We start from the raw sequence: 20523 nt of genomic DNA on the forward strand, positions 1-20523 counted from the left end.
TTTTATCAAATAGTAGTGATGGTCCAGCAGTCAAACATCGAACTGAGATCAAACTGAGATCAAATTGACCTAAGTGGAGATTTGCAAGTCTGCTATAAATTGCTTTTCTATGTCTTTCATTTTTGCTTCCAGTCATTTTGCAGAGGGAGGGAAGAGAAACCAGCCTACATCTTGCTGAAACACCACCTAGATTCTTATGGAGAAACTCAAAATACTAAACACTCTGAAAGCCTTCTAAAAAATACAGACATCAGATTTACCTGACCATATTGCCAATGACCGTAATGCCACTACCCTAAAACAGTTCACAGAGCACAATAGTATTTTAAATGAGTCAAGTGACAGGACAGAAAAACGCTTCCTGGCACAGCACCAAATGTGCACTTTCCATATTATGGGCACACATCCAGTAGCTGGGCTAGAATCTCCTCTCCAAGGATTCATACTAAGACCTTTAATTGCAGACTATCCATATATTATTTCACAACATGTTAACCAGAAGCCCCTGTAGCCTTGCTGGAATGTTGTAGTGTTACACCAACATAAATAAAAATATTTTAATGAAAGCACCTATACAACAGCATGAGACACTCCATTTTCATTTTTTATTCATAAAATAACAACCTAAAAAAGAAATAATTTCAGTCCCAAGTCAGTAGAAAACAGGGAAAATATTAACTACTTCTTCTAAAGAAATTGTGAGACTTTATTAGTGCTTAACGAAATACTTTGCAGTGACAGAAACAGAAGCATTTTACATAGGAAAAATGCTGTGCAAAGAAAGAAAGTTGCTTTCATATAAAATACAATTAGATAGTTCCTAAGCAACTAGTTTTGATATTGCATGAAACAACAGCTGTTCTTCAAAAAGCACATCGAGTCTACATCAGTCATATGCTAGCTCTTTACATCTTAAACCAACTCAGTATCTCTTGGACTTCAAAATGTAAGGTACTGAAAATGGTTCAATTTATCAGCATATAAACGGATCTGACAACTTGCTACTAACAGTGCTGTTCTAGCTGAAACCAACATGCACACTCTTTCAGAAAATACCTTTAATGCCAATGAAAACAGTACATAGGTAAAAGAAAAGAGAGCTTTACCTTGGAATGAATTTATTCATGATAGCATAAAAGCAGTTGTACAAATCACTGCGTGTCAAATGAAGGTGCACCAGAGGTTTGAGTAGATAAATCCAGCCGAGACAAGAACTGTATTTAACACTGCGTGATTTACAATAAAAAGTAGCAACAGACTCAATATCCAAAAGTAGTACTGACTTCTCCTCTTCCGGCACTGACAATTGGTCTGAAATAGGCACAGCAACATAAACTGTATTAATGGCCTTTCAGAGAACTTGAATGAGATTATTTCATAGCACAATTGTACCAATAGGGACTGCTTGGGGAAAAAAAACGGGAAAAAGAAAAAAGGCAGCAAAAAAAGACCAACAAAAACTAAGCAGCTTGAATTAAATGCTTACAGAATGGCTTCCAAAAAAGCATTAAAACACAAATGATTTTATAACTCCAGTATGATAAGGCATTTAAGTATCACAACACCACAATGAAAGAAGTCTGGTGTTTCCAGGAACTATATGAAACAAAAGAGGTGGATTCTTTTAATGCAGAAAATGCCCCTCCATTTGATGTGCTAAGCACGTAACTTTGTTTGACTCTCCAACAACCTCTTTGAATTTCAACATAGACCAATAATGCATACTTTCAATACCCCAGAAGTCCGCTGAAATGCTAACTTATGAAAACCAGTAGTTCGAAATCAAGTCATCCTACAGACTTAAATTTTAATGTTAGCATATAAAATACAATTTTAATCCCTATTTCAATTTAATTTTCCTAACAATATTTTAAAGTTGGGGCTGTTAGGGTAACTAGAAAAAGAGAAAGGATTTAATTACTTACAACTACACCCAGCTTTTAAATTTGATTTGGTACTGTTGCTAATCAGAAGATAAACATTATATAAAACATATGTTTATGGCAAAGGTGTCCCCTATTTAATGACAGACTAATTCTGAGCCCTTAATTTATACTGCTGCATTTGGATGAAGACTGACCCAAAAAAATGATACAAAACTAGTTATGTAATTAAGGTAATGAGCTAAACACTTCTTAAATACTGTCATCATTGAGTTGAATACATACATTAGTAATAATTAGTTTCAAAGCATCTTTCTACCTAGACTTTTATTTCAAAGGCTGACAATACTTCAGAAAAAGTACTGGCATCTACCTCACTTGAGGCAATGAATCAAAGGCATACTAAAACATGTCAGTACCATACACCAAATTATGCCTTCCTCCAAATGATGAAATCACTACTTAGCTTATTTTCAGTTAAGTGCACTGATATTTATTATACAGACTGTAGTGAAACAAAACAGACTTTAGTGTAAGTTCATAGGATTTTCACATTAATATTTAAACACCTTGAGATTTTTAAATGACAAATATTAAATATCCTTACAAATTATTTATTGCATAAATAAATTAATATTTTAATCCACCCAGATAATGTCAATTTTACTACAGCTAAACTGACTTACAGTAACAGAAGGAATAACCTTGTTATGTTTGGGACAGATGCCTACACTACATTAATGCAGTGGCATTAAACTTCCAGTGAACATTTTCCCCCTCAATTACAAGAAGCCTATGAGTCTCACTACTTTTAGTAAAGTTTTTCATTCAGAAGTCTTTAATACTTTCCCATCAAACCAAATCGATATCTGGCATTTCCTTTTCTCTACCTCTCAGGACACAAAAGTCAAATACCATCTGAAGATTTACTTTGAATTTAGGTACTACTTGCTTTGCTAAACCATTGAAATAGAGAGATTTAATCCAACCCAAAACTGAAATCTCTACAGAACCTTCATTCTGAACTAACTTCAATTTTATTAGTTTCATTCATTTAATATTGTTACATATTAGAAAGTATTTGCCAGTAACGACAAAAGGAAAACTAACAAACATTGAAGTGCTTAATTTTGCATGTTATAAACACTAACCAGGACATTTTTCCATATTCCTGAAAAGGCATTGTGGTTAAATAACACAGTGGGAATTCACCTCTCTCTAGAATTCCCCCATTCTAGAGCTATAAAACATAGAACTGCATTTTAAAAGGGGTAGACATGTATGCATGCAATAACTCCACTCTCTGCCTTAACTTTCAATTACGCAAGAATAAATTAAATCATGATGGGCAATAAAAAAAGATTCTCCTACTGATGCCAGAAGAAGTAGTATCCTTATTTATGAGTCAGCACTGACTCCATCACTGATATTAATGCTGTTGCTTGGTAGCAGGGATTTGGCCATTTTGGCTGCCAGCCAGATCCTCTGACAGGTCCTTACAGACATACTGGAATATTATTTCCAGTGTTTTGCCAGCATCTTGTTTTCAAAACCAAAACCTGTCATTTTTGCTGGAATTGGTATTAAAAAAATTCCTTCCTTAAAAATAGTCTTTAAAGTCCAAAATGTTTAGTATATTTCTCCCTTTCAAGGTTATACGCATTTTGGTGCTACATCTGCTTTTCAGATTAAGAAACAGTCATTAGACAATTAAAAACTTGAAGGACACTATAGCGAAAGTGTCTGGTTTAAAAGATGCGGCTTGGAAAAAAATTACAAATTTTTCAACTCCTGAAGATTCCTGACCATACATACTAAAAAGATAACACTCTAAACTTCCATAATGTCACTCATCCCAGAGTTAGAGTAGAGATAGGAAAGTACTGTTTTCTAATGATTTCTTACTGATTTTCTCTGCTCTCTCATCTTCCTCCTGAAAGCTTCCTCCAAAATGTACACATAATTCAGATTATTTAAGTCAAATAACAAAGTCCTAAAACAACTGAGAATACAGAAGTTTTCACCTAGATGATCTAAACGTAACTGAACTTACCAATTAGCTCTTGGCAATCCTTATGAATTATGCTCTGTTCAGGTAGGTCTAAAGAGCCATCCCAAGATGCTAGGCTGTCCCCCTTTCCTACAACATTAAGCGCAATCTGAAAACAAAAATAGAAAACCCTCTGAACATTTTTGTGTTCTTTTGTAGTTAACCCAATTACTGAACTTGGTAATTTAACTCAATCACAGAATCACAGACTAGTTAGGGTTGGAAAGGACCTCAAGATCATCTAGATCCAATCCCCCTGCCATGGGCAGGGACACCTCGCACTAAACCATGCCACCCAAGGCTCTGTCCAGCCTGGCCTTGAACACCACCAGGGATGGAGCATTCACAGCTTCCTTGGGGAACCCATTCCAGTGCCTCACCACCCTCACAGTAAAGAATTTCTTCCTTATATCCAATTTAAACTTCCCCTATTTAAGTTTGAACCTGTTACCCCTTGTCCTATCACTACAGTCCCTAAGGAAGTTGTCTTCCACACAATTGAGGAACCTCCTGGGCTGCTTGTCTGACACCATCAGGTAAGACCATGGTCATAAACTGCATTCTGGCTGCAACATGTTGAATCCATTTAATAGTGTTTTAATTACTTGTTTCACCTTATTCACCCTACAAGGGAATGCTTTGGGCCAGCTTGAAAAAGTGTCTGTCTATACCAACAAATATCGATAACCTCCTTTCCTAGGTTATTTAGAAAAGTCTATCTGCCATTTTTGTCCTGAATAGTTTCCTTTCCAGTTTTTCCAAATTGATTCCTGTTTTCAGTTTTAGGGTTATTTCTCAAACCCCCACCTGCTGTACTGAGTTTTGTGGGGGTATCCCCTTACTTTTTCAAGTTTATCTATTAAACATGCTCAATAAAGCCAAATATTCTAAAACTGAATCAACATACATGCATATTAAAATTCCAGTCCTACAGCCCTTCTTATAGATATGCCTGGTAATTAAATAATTTACCTCAAATCAAATACAACTTCAAGTATTTCCCAGTTCTTGATTTAAGATCATATTTACCTTCCAGACTTTGGCCCTCAGATCAGCAGGCAGTTGTCTTCCTTGAATAATGTTTCTCACAGTTTCAAGATCACAGCCACCTTCTTCTAAAGCATCTGCAAGATCTTTTTCCCTACAATAACATGTTTTATGTTTATTAAAAATGAATTATACAGTACTTTCCAATGTATTAAACAGGTGTAGACTGGAAGCTACTATCAGGCAAAACCTACACATACACAAAGATATATTTTTAGTAATTGCCGAATTGCATTAATATATATTTGCAAAATGTTATTTGTCCTTTATTTTTCAGGTTGCTTGTTCAACTCCTAATTCTATTCAGTTTACATACAAGAGGTTGTAGTGCACAACTTAAGAGATACATAGCAATTTTTCACTCACACACAATGCATTCAAAGCAATCATTACACCTAAATTACATGGTGGAGTTCTTTAAAGTAAATTAGATGACCTAGAAGCCAGAAACTTATTTCAGACTTCAGCTTTAGCCCCATCCTTCTCTGAAATGGGAAAGAGCCTTTTAGTCAAACTCAGATTTAGTTAACTAGTTCTAGTACTGCAAGTGTGAGCATACACACAAGATTGAATTAAAACATACAAAAAAGTTAATAATAGTGTAGAAAGCAAAATACACAAATTCACAAGACAGTCAAAGAGTAATGACATTTAAGTTGCCATAGTAAACAGGTCATACGCTACATAGATAATGAACACATTCAGAAATTATTACTTTGCAATTTCTCTCACAGCTTCTGCAGACTGTTTCAACGGTTCCTTGCTGTCAATGAGACAACCACACCTGATGATTTCAGGAATTTAAATATCATGTAGCAGAGCAGTGGCAAAACACAAGATTCACTGGAAAAACAGCAATGGCAGTAATGCATAGGTAGGTCCCATAGGCAAACTTCTCCCTTTCTGTATTTTCTTATTTCTTATCTACTAGCTCTGACATATGCCTTAAGAAAGGCTTTGCTTCATATACTTGAGAAGTTAAATACACATCCAGAAGGTTTATAGACTGAGCAAAACACAACAGCATGACTGTTTATCCAGGACAGACATTCAAGTATGAAGATGCATTCCTTGTGAATAACACACCTATTTATACACATGGAGTAACAGATGTTAAAGGGTTATCTGTATAGTTCTCAATTACTCCACATTGCAATCGAGTGCATTGACGATAATTTCTTAATGCAAATGGTGGACGTACCAACTAGGGGAGCAGCGCTGCTAGATTTAGTACTCGCCAACAAGGAGGGTTTGGTTGAAGTGGTGACGGTCAATGGCAGCCTTGGCTGCAGTGACCATGAGATGGTGGAGTTTAGGATCCTGTGTGGGAGGAATAGAATACCTAGCAAAGCCACAGTTCTGGATTTCCGAAGGGCCAACTTTGGCCTCTTCAGTCAACTGCTAAGGGAAGTCTCATGGGAAAGTGTACTAGGCGGTAAAGGGGCTCAAGATAGTTGGTTAGCATTCAAGGACCGCTTCTTCCAAGCTCAGGATCGGAGCGTCCCAATGAGTAGGAAGTCAAGTAAGGGATCTAGGAGACCAGCGTGGTTAAACAAGGAGCTGCTGGGCAAACTCAAGTGGAAAAGGAGAATCTATGGATTATGGAAGGAGGGGCTGGCCGCTTGGGAGGAATATAGGACAGTTGTTAGAGGACGTAGGGAGGCAATTAGGACAGCTAAGGCCTCCTTGGAACTCAATCTTGCTAGTCGGGTTAAAGACAATAGAAAGGGCTTCTTCAAATACATAGCAAATAAAACTAAAACAAGAGGCAATATAGGCCCACTGCTGAACGAAGTGGGTACCCTGGAGACAGAGGATATAAAGAAGGCAGAGGTGCTGAATGCCTTCTTTGCCTCTGTCTTTACTCCTGCAGACTCTCCCCGAGGGCCCCGGATTTCTATAGCCCCAGAAGGAGTCAGGACAAAGGAGGAGTTTGCTTTGGTAGATGAGGATTGGGTTAGGGATCAGCTATGCAAACTGGACATCTGTAAATCGATGGGTCCGGATGGAATGCACCCACGGGTGCTGAGGGAGCTGGCGGAGGTCATTGCTAGGCCACTTTCCATCATCTTTGGTAAGTCGTGGGAAACGGGCGAGGTGCCTGAGGATTGGCGGATGGCAAAGGTCACACCAGTCTATAAGAAGGGCAAGAAGGAGGACCCGGGTAATTATAGACCGGTCAGCCTTACCTCCATCCCTGGAAAGGTGATGGAACAACTTATTCTTGACTCCATCACTAGGCATATCAAGGATGAGGGGTTCATTAAGAACAGCCAACATGGTTTTATGAGGGGGAAGTCATGTATGACCAACCTTATAGCCTTCTATGAGGAAGTGACTAGGTGGAGGGATGATGGTAGAGCGGTAGATGTAGTTTTTCTTGATTTCAGTAAGGCATTTGATACTGTCTCCCACAGCATCCTCATAGATAAGCTAAGGAAGTGTGGGCTTGACGATCAAGTAGTGAGGTGGATCGAGAACTGGTTGAAAGGAAGAAGGCAGAGACTTGTGGTCAATGGCGCAGAATCTAGCTGGAGGTCTGTGACTAGTGGAGTTCCTCAGGGGTCGGTGCTGGGACCGGTGCTGTTTAATATTTTCATCAATGACCTGGATGAGGGAACTGAGTGCACCCTCAGCAAGTTTGCTGATGACACAAAACTGGGAGGAGTGGCTGACACACCAGAGGACTGTGCTGCCATTCAGCGAGACCTGGACAGGCTGGAGAGTTGGGCGGGGAGAAACTTGATGAAATTTAACAAGGGCAAGTGTAGAGTCTTGCATCTGGGGAAGAACAACCCCATGTACCAGTACAGGTTGGGGGTTGACCTGCTGGAAAGTAGCAAAGGGGAAAGGGACCTGGGGGTCCTGGTGGATAGGAGGATGACCATGAGCCAGCAATGTGCTCTTGTGGCCAAGAAGGCAAATGGCATCTTAGGGTGCATTAGAAAGGGAGTGGTTAGTAGGTCAAGAGAGGTTCTCCTCCCCCTCTACTCAGCCTTGGTGAGGCCGCATCTGGAATATTGCGTCCAGTTCTGGGCCCCTCTGTTCAAGAAGGACAGGGAATTGCTTGAAGGAGTCCAGCGCAGAGCCACAAAGATGATTAAGGGAGTGGAACATCTCCCTTATGAGGAGAGGCTGAGGGAGCTGGGTCTCTTTAGCTTGCAAAAGAGGAGACTGAGGGGTGACCTCATCAATGTTTACAAATATGTAAAGGGTAGGTGTCAGGATGATGGAGCTAGGCTTTTTTCAGTGATATCCAGTGATAGGACAAGGGGCAATGGGTGTAAACTGGAACATAGGAAGTTCCACGTTAACATCAGGAAGAACTTCTTTACTGTAAGAGTGACAGAGCACTGGAACAGGTTGCCCAGGGGGGTTGTGGAGTCTCCTACACTGGAGATATTCAAGGCCCGCCTGGACAAGTTCCTGTGTGATGTACTGTAGGTTACCCTGCTCTTGCAGGGGGGTTGGACTAGATGATCTTTTTAGGTCCCTTCCAACCCTTGGGATTCTGTGATTCTGTGATTGCACACTATGTAGTCAATTCCAAATACCCACAGAAAAAGCATGTCAGCTGTGGAGCTCTTGACTACTTCTTTAATTTGCATATATCCACAACTGACTTCTTGATATGAAGGTTCTCAAGTTTGGTCTCTTGAGAGCTTAAGACACTCATTGCTGATTTTCTAAGTATCACCCTTTCTGATCAAAATATTAAAACTGCCATTCTGTAAGAATGTATGCATATACTTAACAATAAGCCAGAAGATACAGCCTTGCTTAAGGCTTCTCAAAGTATTTACAAGTTCAAACAGCAAGCATTTTTGCTTGCATTGTATCAGCCAGTTTCTTTGTCAGTGCTTTTTGGAGGCATTTTAAAAGCATATTTCAAATATACATTGGGGCACAGCTAAGTCTATTTTCTTCAAGTAATTTTAAAGATCTAGAAGAAAGAAAACACAGTTTACAAAAAGTGTGACTTGCTTCATTTTCTTGTACTTTTAGTACTTTACAAAAAAACCCCAAAGCTCGCTTCTTTTAGAACTACAGGCTGCACAGCTAACCACCCCTTTCCAGAGGCAGAAACCGGGAGGAGAGCACCCATGCACACTTGCACTTACATCACCTATCCTGTTGTCAACTGCGTACATAACAATCAACACTGGAGAAGTTAAACTACCGAATCAGTTCAACCTGAATAAAAATCAAGTATTTCCAGGACATTTACATGAAAAGATCTAGCACTCAGGAGAATTTCGTGGACTCTGGGATGACCCAACTTCAAGAGAAGCCAACATCAAACATCAGCTGAAGAGAGCTAGATGCTGTTATATATTACAGGTTTCTGTGCACCTCTTTATGTACAACAGAATAGAGAGCAACCACTAGGTCTTAAATTATAGCACACAAAATACAACTAGTTGCTACAAATATTATCTGAGCATTAAACAGGCATGTGGAGATGAATGCAACAGCTACATGCATGTTGTATTTCAGGTAGAAAGGTCTTAAATGGCAATACTTAAATTTTGCTCCTATATCCTCCAAAGAAAATTATTTGGAGAAGGAGGAATGGGGAGGAAGGATAATTTAATATACGTGAAACAACACTTAAAACCACACGTATGTAAACTACAAAAAACACACCTGCAAAGAATGTTTCACAGACCCAAGAGTATTAATTCTAGTACTTAATATTCACAGCTTCAAAAGCTGTGCATGGGTTAAAATATGTGCTTCCTCTGTTTGATAATATATAGCTATTTGCAAAATCTGCATAAGTACTGTCATTCACACTTTGTACACTGTACATACAACAGGCAAATATCTCCTACTTCACCTTAAAAAGCAAGAAATTGATAAGCCCCTCTCCCACATGAAGAGATGTGATGCATCACCAACACTGAGTTAAATGAAATAACAGCAGGAGTGGAAAAAAATGCATTATTCTATTACAATTCAATTACCTACTCCTTTCCTCTGTCAACTCCCAAGACTGCTTACAAATAGGAAGGACTTTTCAAAGACTAAGAAAAATCTTTTCTAAGAAACGTTACATTCACGCTAACTTGTAAAGTATGAAAGTGATTTTGATACCTGAACACGCATTCACCAGCTGTGTTTCACCATATTTCAGTGTTGCACTATAAATATTCCAGTAAACTGCTAGCAATCTGGATCCTTGTCTTTCATGAGTGAAGATAGACTAGGAAGTCTTCTGTTCTTATGGACAATTATTACACTTACTTTGGAATAAATGCAGTACTTCTCTTTATGTGGAAATTCCTCCAGACCAGAACATCCTTACTTTCTGCTCTACCATGGATACACTCTCTATTTCTGGATGGTATTAAAAATTTTAGTTAGATGCATAGCATTCCAGCCTATATCCAAGCCATTGTCTGAAAGTTTAGCTCCCATAAGACATACTGTTCTAAATGTCAAAATACACACAGTTGCTATTAGTGTATCTGGAGTAAATTTCCATACTTACAGAAGGATCTCTGAAACTCATGCCATTCTGGTGACATATTATAATCAACAGGTAACAAACATCATGGATATGCACAATTACTTTATTTTTAGCTAAAACACTTATGATGTGAGAGAAAGCTGGAGATAACAAAAAATATCAACTATGGGAAATTCAGTTTCAGCCGCTTCTTTTTTTTTTTTTTTAAAAAGGATTATTTATTTTACTTATATATGAGGTACTTCATAACAATCACTTATAGATACTAATAAAGGGACTAAAAATTGTGGGGATGTGAACAGCAAGATGGAATTGTTTCAATAAACTACAAATACATGTGAAAAGGCATATAGTATTAAGAAAACTATAGATTACAGTAGATTACAGTGTCTGAAATGTACCTGCTAAAGTCCATTACATCTGCTCATTTGCCATTAGGAAAGAGAGGTCCCTTTGAGCTGCTTCCTCCAAGCCAAAGTACATTTTTGAGGAAAAAATACTCCAAAATAAAATACTACTAAAGTTTTAATTTCTGATGGGCATGCTTGTAATACTAATGTGTCTTTTTCACAGCTCAACGGGTATCTTCTACATGTACCGAAATCATTATCTAAAACACACTTATCAGTTCAAAACAAGATGATCACCCTTTTTTCTTATACACTGAATTTACTACTGGCTGTGAAAGATATTAGTCAGTGGCCTAAAAGATGATTAAAACAAACACTCCCACTTACAGTTTACCAAACTGCTTCCCATATTCTGACCACTATGTGATGTTGATGTAACACTTGAAAAACTTCTTTGATTATCTTTTTCAACACTCCTCAAGTGACACACTCATCATCGCTGCTCACTAGATGCTTTAGTAGGCCAGCACCACTTCCAGTGTGAGAAGTAGCCTTAAACATCTTCACACTTCATTCCTGTTTTCCCTAAATCAGAAGCAAGGCTGCTACCAGTCAACTCCTTACCAAGATTTATCATCAGTTTCAGTTTCTACAATGTCACTGTCTCCCAGCACATCAAACATATGCAGTCTGCAAGTTTTCATATTCTTCTGATAAGTGTAGCACACAAAGACAGGCACGTATATCACAATGCTGCCATCACAATTATGCGGACTGACTGTATGTATCTACGTTAGTGCCTGATTGGACTAATTTATTCTAATATATTTTTATTATTTTTGTAACTAAGGTTGAACTAAGGTCCATTTTAAGCAAAGTACTTTACTTGAAAAAGCTCACAATAACATACAGTAACAGCAAAAAACCTTTACTTAAAAGAAAACCAGGCAAGTGAACAGGGCTCATGAAAATTTTCTAAGTCAGTTGCTAGTATTAGTTTATTTTTATAGTCATTATTCAACCTTCCCACAGCAAAGAACACAACTTCCCACCATAGGAAACTATCTGTATAAAAGCTTCTTCCTCCCACTCCCAGAAATACATTTTTATATAATGTGGTTACTCAGATTCCTGCTTTTAATTGAGGATTCCCCTAACTACTGGAAAAAAGCCTCAAGAACAGCTGTATTAAATAAAAAGTACTGATTATTTGTTCTCTACGGAAAACAAACAAAAAGTCAATCCCTCACATTCACTCAAAATATCTATTGTATTCAGACCACCACTGAATATTCTTTTCCTTCTAATGGAATTTTGGAGAAAAACATGAATTTAATGACATCTTTTATTTTTTTTCCTAAGTGTGTTAATCTAATGCTTAACTGCAAAGGATTTTTTTGTTCATGTACTTTCAGAAGAAACATGATGACTCGAAGCACTAATAGTCCCGACACTGAGCACAGGAAAGATATATATGTAACTTGTTTTGTCACCCTGTTGTCTGAAGCAGTTGGGAGTGTATTTTGGGGCCTCTGACATGAATTACTCCAATGCAAAGTTGAATGCACAGGAAAAGTCCATCTGTGGTTACACTTATATTTAGTTAGTTCAGGTCTTGACTTTCAAGTACATATCTTAAAGTAAAAAAATACTACATGATCAAGTTCCCTGAAGCTCAAGTATTAAAGAAACATCTGCAGAAAGGTTTTAGAAATTAATTTGTTACTGTTTATATCTTTATCTGTTTGAGAACCTGAACAAGAGCCTGAATCCGTCTCCTTTGTGTTTCACAGCATTCTTAGTTTTGGACACAGATATGTTTTTCAGCATCAAATATCACCAGCAATTTCTCAAATTAATTTTTTGAGAATATGCTAAATAGCAAAAAAAAAAACCCAACACTAAGGTCTTAAGATTTTTTTTTCTCATTTTAAAATCAGAACTGTTGCTAAATTCCTGTGTTTACTGAAGCAAAAAAGATTATAATCTCATGTTTCAATAACTCCATACATAAATTTGGGGTGGTGGTATAGAGGTGGTTTGGTTCACTTTGATTTGTATTGTACTGTGGCAAATCTTCCTGGTTTTTGCTGAACAAAACCACCAAGCAGCCAGTACAGATGTCGAGGGATTTAATTTATCATCAGTCTGTGTGTGCCCCCAATTCACTTCCACCCGGACATGCATGTTGACCCAGGAAATACAAAAAGGACATTTTATGTTAATAAGCATATCTAGATTCTACATGCTCAAGGTGCTGTCACAGTCTCTGAACACAAAATTACCTCTGCCTTTGGATCCCCCTAAGGAACTGAATAGAGGACAACGAATCAGCCCTGCCAGTTTTGTTCCCAAAGGAGTTTAGATTTACATACACATCATTTTATGTTTCGGCTTTTTTTTTTTTTAAATGTGAAATGTTATTGCAGAGTCCTATATACTTCAAAACTATGACAATACAGTAATTTATACCGAAATGATACATACCATACTTAAAAAAAACAACTATTCAACAACATTCAGGTATGTATACAAGATGGGAGTTTAAATCAATAAATGAAAAAGAACGTATTCCACTGAAACTGGCTTAAAAACAAAAAACAAGCAAGCAAAATAAAACAAACAAAAACCCCAAAACCCAAAACAAAGCAAAAAAAGCCCAGAAAACCCCAGAAAACCCAAAGCAAAACAAAAAACCTAAACCACAACAGAACTAAAGAGCCATGAGAAGCTCTTAAGCAATAGGAAATTCAACTTTAGGTTCATTATTCACAGGGTACAGCTCTAGTAATAGGATGTATTCCAGCATATTAATGTAGTATTTAAGCATCGACTTCTTGAACTGTTCCCATAAAGACTTCCAAAACTTCTTCTAAGGAATGCCTTCCAGTTTACCTTTTCTAGCAGTAGCAGCATATCAAACTTACTATAGTTACATTTTGAAGCTGCCAGTCAGAATGGCAACGCTGCACAGTTCTCCTTGAGATATATCTGGCAACAGCACTGTGCTGCATTCTCAACAGAAATTTTGGCAGTTTGTTGCGATCCGGGATCATAACATTCCACATTAGTCATGAAAGAGGTTTGAAGTATTTTTCAGAGATATTTCAACACAGCTCTTACTAGATATCCATGGTTATATTTCAAAGTGTCAAGACTGCACTGTCAATGAGTCTGCCCTTAACTGTAGCCAGGTCTGTATTTAAAAATAATGCTTATGCAACTCTGTACCTATAGAAAGTGCTTCGTAAATTCTGAAGCTGTAACTGAAAGCAAAAAAGGCTAAAAAATTACACCAAATCACTTTCATTTGTTAGTAAATGATACTTAATTTGTTTTAGCCAAAAGCTGTATTTGTATAACCAAACTAGACAAAGAACAAATACCACCTGCATCTGTGTCAATTCTGGCTTTTTTATAGTGAGCTAAGTGCAAAGAAGATTGAGCACAGTTAGCAAAAAACTTTGGATTTATTTCATGTGGCGAGTTCAAACAGCAAAAACATCAGATCAGAAAAGATCATAAAAAGCAAGTCTGTAAGATAATTGTTTTAAAAAGTGTGCACGTGGAAAGGACAAAGAGCAATGTTGTGTCACAGAGCCACAGAAAATCACATGCAGTGCAGAAGTGCAGAGAGAAAAAGTGAAGATGCACAGAAATGGAGATGTGGGGTACTGTAAGAACAGCTTCAGTGTTTAAAACACAACGTTTATTTAAGTCTCAGCAATCTTGAGTAAGCACACATGCAACAAACACTAAAATCACGTCACTGTTACCATCAAAATGATCCTATACATGCTCCAGAAAGTGTTTATTCTCGTCCTAGAGGCTCAATGTAAAATCTATTACAAGTAATAGCTGCTCTAGAGGAGGCTGGCAAGCAAAATCATTCAGAAAACAAGTCAGAACCTACTGCTGTCACCCGTACTTGAGTGGGTACACAGAGAAAGGGGAAGCTGAACTGAACAAACCAACTCCACTGCAGGAAGGCAGGCACACATATCGAGTAGCTCCTAGCGCCTATTAAACCTATAATCTTAAACTGGACCAACCGCCTCGCTTCCGGCTGGGCTCGGACAGAGGCCCGTCTGTCTCTTGTTTTTACGGCGGCCCTTCCTCTTTCGGGACCGGGTATCTACTGAGCGCCCACAGGCGCTTGCCCCGGAGCTCGTCCCAGGCTCCCATTGCCCTGGGGCCGCCGGCCCCGGCCAGCAGGTGGGCAGAGGGGACCGCCCCTGTCCCGAGTAACTCCCCGAGCCACCACATCCACGCCGAGCGCCCGACGGCAACGCGGCCGCGGCCACAGCCACCACCACCGCCGCCTCCTCCTCCACCGCCCAAGGGGCGGCCCCAGCCCCACACGCCAAGTGCGGCGGGTCTTCGGAGAGGGCGGGGGAGAAGCAGCGACAGGCAGAGGGTATTTCGGCCCCTCCCGCCTTCTGCTCCCCAGCCCCGCTGCAGAGAGCAAGAAGAGCCAGGAAGGCCACCGACACCCCGTAACTCACCAGCTGCTCGACGGCTGCGGCGGCGCCTCCTCCTCCTCCATCGCTGTTGACATGCCCCCGAACCCGGCCTCAAAGCGCGGTCGGGTGGTGCGCTTTTTTTCCCCAATACCCCTCCTCCTTACGCGCCGGTTTCCGTTCTCGCTTCCTCTGTGCCGTCGTGAAGTGAAGGCGCCGGCCGTAAAGTGCGGAAGCCTGGCATGGGAGGAAGGTAGTGTTTGCCGGCGGAGAAGAGGCGGGAGCTGGGATGTGGTGGGTGGGGTTTATTGTGGGAAGACAGGTTAGAGGGTCGTTAGCGGTTGCTGGGGATAGGTTACGGTTACGGTGCTCTTTCCTCCTGGCGGCAGGAGCTCCCCCGTCTGTGCTCCCGGGGCAGCTCTGTGGGGTGGGCTGGTGCTCCCCCGCGGCGGGAGGTGCTGAGGAGGAGTGCGCTCCCCTCTCTCTCCAGTGCTGCTTCGCGTCCGGTGGTGGAGGACGGCCCCGAAGCCAGTTCAGGTCTGCAGCAGCTGCCTTCATCAGGAATACGCTTGGAAATAGGCGTCCGCGGCTGGGAAGCAATTCTGTGAAAAATCTGAGTATATTCGGTTTTCGTAAAGATGAACTGCTTTGCTATGAATAGGTTTGATTATTAAATTACTTTCCCCTACAGTCAGTATTGGGCCAGTCAGAGAAAATTCAGAAATTTTACACAGATCCCTGCTTCCAAGGCCTAAAAATCACTTGGTAGCATTCTTTAGCCACCCTGGGCAGCATACCACTGAAGCTCTCGGTCACACACGTTCCTCACCCGTCTACACCCTCAAAGGAAAAAAAACCTATGCTCTATGAAACTTCAGGAAAACGATTCAAGTAATTTATACGTGGAATAACAGTGCCACCTTACGGTAAATTCATGTCCTTACATATGTCTGTTTTACTTCCACTGCTCGCCTGGGGAGCGCTGCTCCAGTCCCTAAGTGCCTGGACTTCGAATGGGACTGCTCCTGTGGAAAAATATACACGCCCGCTTAACATGCAGGACCCTGCTCCCGGGGAGTCAAGAGTATTCATTCAAAGGTAACATATAATACAGATAAACTATGTTTATTTGTGTCTCAGAAAAGATTATGAATAATCTTAATCAAGAAAGTATTTTACAGTATAAAACCAGATTGATGCAATTGAAAAAAAAATTGTGAAGGAGAAGGTAATAGAAGGTAATAATTTTAATTCCTTTCTTCTTTTTCCCACTTCATGGATATTTTTCACTTTAAAAAATTAACAAAGCAACAAAAAAGCTAGCATTTTAACCACCTACTTTTGTTAATTAGGAAAAAAAGTTTGTAAAATGTTCATGAGGGATCATTTTCCTCCTGGGAGTATTGATTGCAAAGTAGCAGTCCTAATCTTGCATGGGAGCTGATTCAAGGTTTTCCCCAAATGTGGAACTCTTTGGACCAAGGCCTGTGCATTGCATATCCTCCATCTTCTGAGGAAAGACTGAAATTTTTCATATCTTTGGTAAATTTGTCCTTTATTTTTAATGAAAATACCACAATATGGGAGTATATGCCCTATTTAATGAATGAATCTTGGGCAACTTACTACCACCCAGAGCGGGAAAAGACAGAATTCGATATGTATACCACAGAGGCCGAATCTCTGTGGTCTTGACCATCAAAGTTCCCTCGCAAACTTATCAGTTAAATGATGAAAAGATGCCAGGCCCTGGGGGGGGAACAATGCATTTAGAACCAGTGTAAGTTGTAGATCCTTGTCATGGGATCCTACAGAAAATCCATTATTTTATCCAACCTTTTATGAACCTAAGTACTCTGTATCATGATGCGATACACCTTATTACTCTGTGGAACCGTCACACCAGGTGGGTGTCAGGAATCAGGATACACAGCAATTTCAATTCCCTAGGCTTGGGCCAGGGACATTTTAGAAAAATGAATACCATATAATGATGCTATAATTGAGCCACCTCCCAGGCAACCAGAAGACCCACTTGTAACTTAGTGGGTAGAAAATAGCTGAACTGCAAGGCAGGAAAAAATCCATGATGAGAGTTCCCAGTCCCAAACCCATGCATGTGCCACCCAGATCCCCCCAGAGGAAGTTCCTCACTGACATGAGGGTGTGGAAATCTGTTTAATTACTGCATATGTGAATCCCAGCTCCAGTGGACCAGGGAAGCATGGCCATCAGCCTCTGCATTAACCACAAGAGCTGCAGTTGACAACTGTGACCATCTTTGCATTGCTGGAGACCCAGGAATAACACAGAAAGGTACTCCTCTGTCATCATATAGACAATGAAGCCACCAGTGAATTATACCACCAGAAGAGACACAATAAGAAAGGACAAGATGTCATACACAGTCTGTTAGTTCATATTGGATCAATTATTCTTTTAGTTATAGCTGTAATTATTACTTTAATATGCGTTTGTTTGCCTTGTGATTGCCGTTTTGGACAGTCACCTTCCTCTGACCTCCCAGCGCCATAGTCCTCAAACTTGGCCTGGGACACATTTAGGTTTTTCTTGTGGTTTAAGCCCAGCTGGTAACTCAGAACCACTCAGCTGCTCCCTCACTCCTCCCGCTTCTTCCTCCCCCTGCTCCCGGAGGGGTGGGGAGGAGAATCGAATGAATGTAACTCCCACGGGTTGAGATAAGAACAGCCCAGTAACTAAGGTATAACACAAACCACTACTGCTACCACCAATAATGATAATGGTAAGGGAAATAACAAGGGAAGAGAATACAACCGCTCACCACCTGACAACCGATACCCAGCCCGACCAGAGCAGCAATCTAGCCCTTCCAGGTAACTGCCCCCAGTTTATATACTGGGCATGACATGCTGTGGTATGGAATACCTCTTTGGTTAGTTTGGATCAGGTGTCCTGTGTCTGCTTCGTCCTGGCTTCCCCTCCTCCCTAGCAGAGCATGAGACTCAGAAAAGTCCTTGGTCAGAGTAAACATTAATTAGCAGCAACTAAAACCATTGGTGTTATCAGTGCTGTTCCCAAGCTGAAAGCCAAAAACACAGCACTGCACCAGCTACTGAGAAGAAGAAAAATGACTGCTATAGCTGGACGCAGGACAGTTTTCTAGAATTAACTTTAGGGATGTTTTTGTTAAAAGAAGATATTGTTAATGGTATAGCTACTGTGTGATATATGATTACATGTATTTCTTCTACTTCTATACTTTCTTCTGATCATATGTACCTTAACCACTGTGGACGAAGACATCCACCACTGAGCCCAGCAGTGTTTGAGCCATGGGTTGGGGTGAGAGTCAGGAAACTGAGCTTATCTCAGGTATCATTTGCATTTGACCAGGGGAGGCCTTGCAAGAATTAGCACAAATGAAGCAAACATTAAGGATGTTAACCCTTGATACTGCACAGGCAGGATTGGTGTGACCCCTTTTTTTGAAGCTGATAAGCCACCAGGGGAGTGTGAAAAATGCTTACCTCGAGCTGACTCAGATGGAGTCAAATAGTAGACACCACAATATGAGGGGCAACAACCACACTCACAGAAGCCCAACTTTGGAACTGTGTATGTGTTCACTAAACTATGCCCATCATTATCATAGTTAACACCTCTCTATACTTCATATGCAAATTATGGATAGCACTCCAAGGAATATGAGCATAAAAGGGCAAGGCTTAGGTCAGAGGGTGAGCTCCCACCACTGAGAATACCCTGGGTGAAGAGGATTAGTGAGATACTGCTGGATCCACAAGCAGTGATACTTCTTTTTCTCCCTTTCTCTTTCTCTCTTAGAATCATGGAATAGTTTTGGTTGGAAGGGACCTTCAAAGGTGATCTAGTGCAGCCCTCCTGCAATGAGAAGGGACATGTTCAACTGAATCAGGTTGCCCAGAATCACCATCCAGCCTGGCCTTGAATGTCTCCAGGGATAGCACACCCACCAGCTCTCTGGGCAACCTGTGCCAGATTTGATTACCCTCGTAATTTTTTTTTCCTCCCATCCAGCCTGAATCTTCCCCTTTTAGTTTAAAACCATTACCCTCATCCTGTTGCAAGAGGCCCTGCTAAAAATAGTTATAAATAGTTGTGTGTGCTTGTTGTATGTCTAGAGGGGTGTAAATGCCTTCCCATGTCTCAGAAAAGAGCTTCTGTCAGAATCTGGATTCTAAATGTAAAATGAATACCAGATTCTTGGTCTGAAATTCTGGTTTCTGCCAGCTTTTTCCAACTTGGGTGACTCTGGAGTTGCCCAGTGGCTGAGAGCGTGCTCAGGTTCACTGAGTGTGTGCACTCCTCCTTTTATATTGAATATTGACTAGAACTAAGTAAAAACACATGGCACAACACTTGCTTATCGAGTTAAAGTAGTCATTGTTCAGTTGTTATATCTAACGACATGCATTTTGCATTAAAAATCATAAAACTAGTTGGTTGGTGTCGTTTCACCTTAACTCAGCACAAGAGTATCACGAGCTTGGTCGCTGGTCCCAAGGGGAGGGAGCTCGTACTAACCGATTACCCCCGGGACGCCACAAGTGGTAAAACGCGGTCGGGGGTGGGGAAACGGTTGCAGGGACGATTTATCCTGTCACTGGTCCTGCCTTCTCGCCGGGAGGGGGGGGGTGTTAGTGCGCAGGCGCTGTGTTCGCGCGTTGCTCCGCCTCCGATTACCCGCGTGGCGGTGGTAGGAGCGGCAGCGGCATGGGCGACACGTTGGACGAGCCGTGGTGGGATCCCCCGGCAGTGGCAGGCAATAGTTCAGGTATTCCTTCTGGAGCTTGTTCCTCATGCTGGGCTAGGAACAGGCTTCCTGAGGGCCAGCCCCTTCTACCTGGCCCTCGTCATTCCTTTTCGTTGTTTGGTTTTGTGGGGTTGTTTTATTTTTTTCCCTTATCCTTCCTTCCCAATTCCCGCTCCCTCCAGTCCTCCGCCTTTCTTTTCTCCGCTTTTAATTTATTTCTCCTGGTTTTCCTCTCACCCGCTTTTTTCTTCCCGTGCCTGCTTTTTTTCCCTGCTTGGTAGCGATGGCGGTTTTGCTCGTAAACAAAATCTTCGCATCCAGATGATGTCTAATCTCTGACCCTCAGACCCGGGGTATTTATGGGATGAAGCGGCAAACGAAAATAACACATACTTAAGTAACAGGAACCCACTCAACAAAAATACATCTAAGCGAATTTTAAAAGGCAGGGATGCAGGGTGAAAGGAAGAAAGCCGCTTGCTCTGA

General features: G+C 40.7%; 2 protein-coding genes and 1 long non-coding RNA gene across 16 annotated transcripts in view; 2 read left to right on the forward strand and 1 right to left on the reverse strand.

Annotated features, from left to right (window-relative positions):
- Positions 1-15450, reverse strand: part of TBC1D23 (TBC1 domain family member 23) — a 39215-nt gene extending 23765 nt beyond the window's left edge. For all 3 annotated transcript variants that reach the window (XM_065676574.1, XM_065676573.1, XM_065676572.1), the window contains exons 1-4: positions 15309-15450; positions 4963-5074; positions 3937-4042; positions 1107-1311 (exon numbers count right to left, since the gene is read on the reverse strand). In XM_065676574.1, coding sequence (XP_065532646.1) covers positions 1107-1311; positions 3937-4042; positions 4963-5074; positions 15309-15361 — 476 coding nt within the window. In that variant the 5' untranslated portion in view covers positions 15362-15450. The remainder of the gene's footprint in view (positions 1-1106; positions 1312-3936; positions 4043-4962; positions 5075-15308) is intronic.
- The window catches only part of CMSS1 (cms1 ribosomal small subunit homolog), a 258974-nt gene continuing 253646 nt past the window's right edge, over positions 15196-20523 (forward strand). Inside the window, exons 1-3 of one of the 12 annotated variants that reach the window (XM_065676587.1) lie at positions 15285-15516; positions 15754-15924; positions 16255-16361. In XM_065676587.1, coding sequence (XP_065532659.1) covers positions 16277-16361 — 85 coding nt within the window. In that variant the 5' untranslated portion in view covers positions 15285-15516; positions 15754-15924; positions 16255-16276. Of the gene's footprint in view, positions 15517-15600; positions 16362-19941; positions 20059-20523 lie in introns of those variants that run through there. The other 11 variants (XR_010612157.1, XM_065676584.1, XM_065676589.1 and 8 more) reach the window with 11 other exon arrangements.
- Positions 17593-19722, forward strand: LOC136013154 (uncharacterized). Its single transcript, XR_010612160.1, has 2 exons — positions 17593-18617; positions 19089-19722. It is a non-coding gene; the product is annotated as an uncharacterized LOC136013154 (long non-coding RNA).

The sequence above is a fragment of the Lathamus discolor genome, chromosome 4, assembly GCF_037157495.1.
Source record: "Lathamus discolor isolate bLatDis1 chromosome 4, bLatDis1.hap1, whole genome shotgun sequence".
Taxonomy (NCBI): Eukaryota; Metazoa; Chordata; class Aves; order Psittaciformes; family Psittacidae; genus Lathamus; species Lathamus discolor.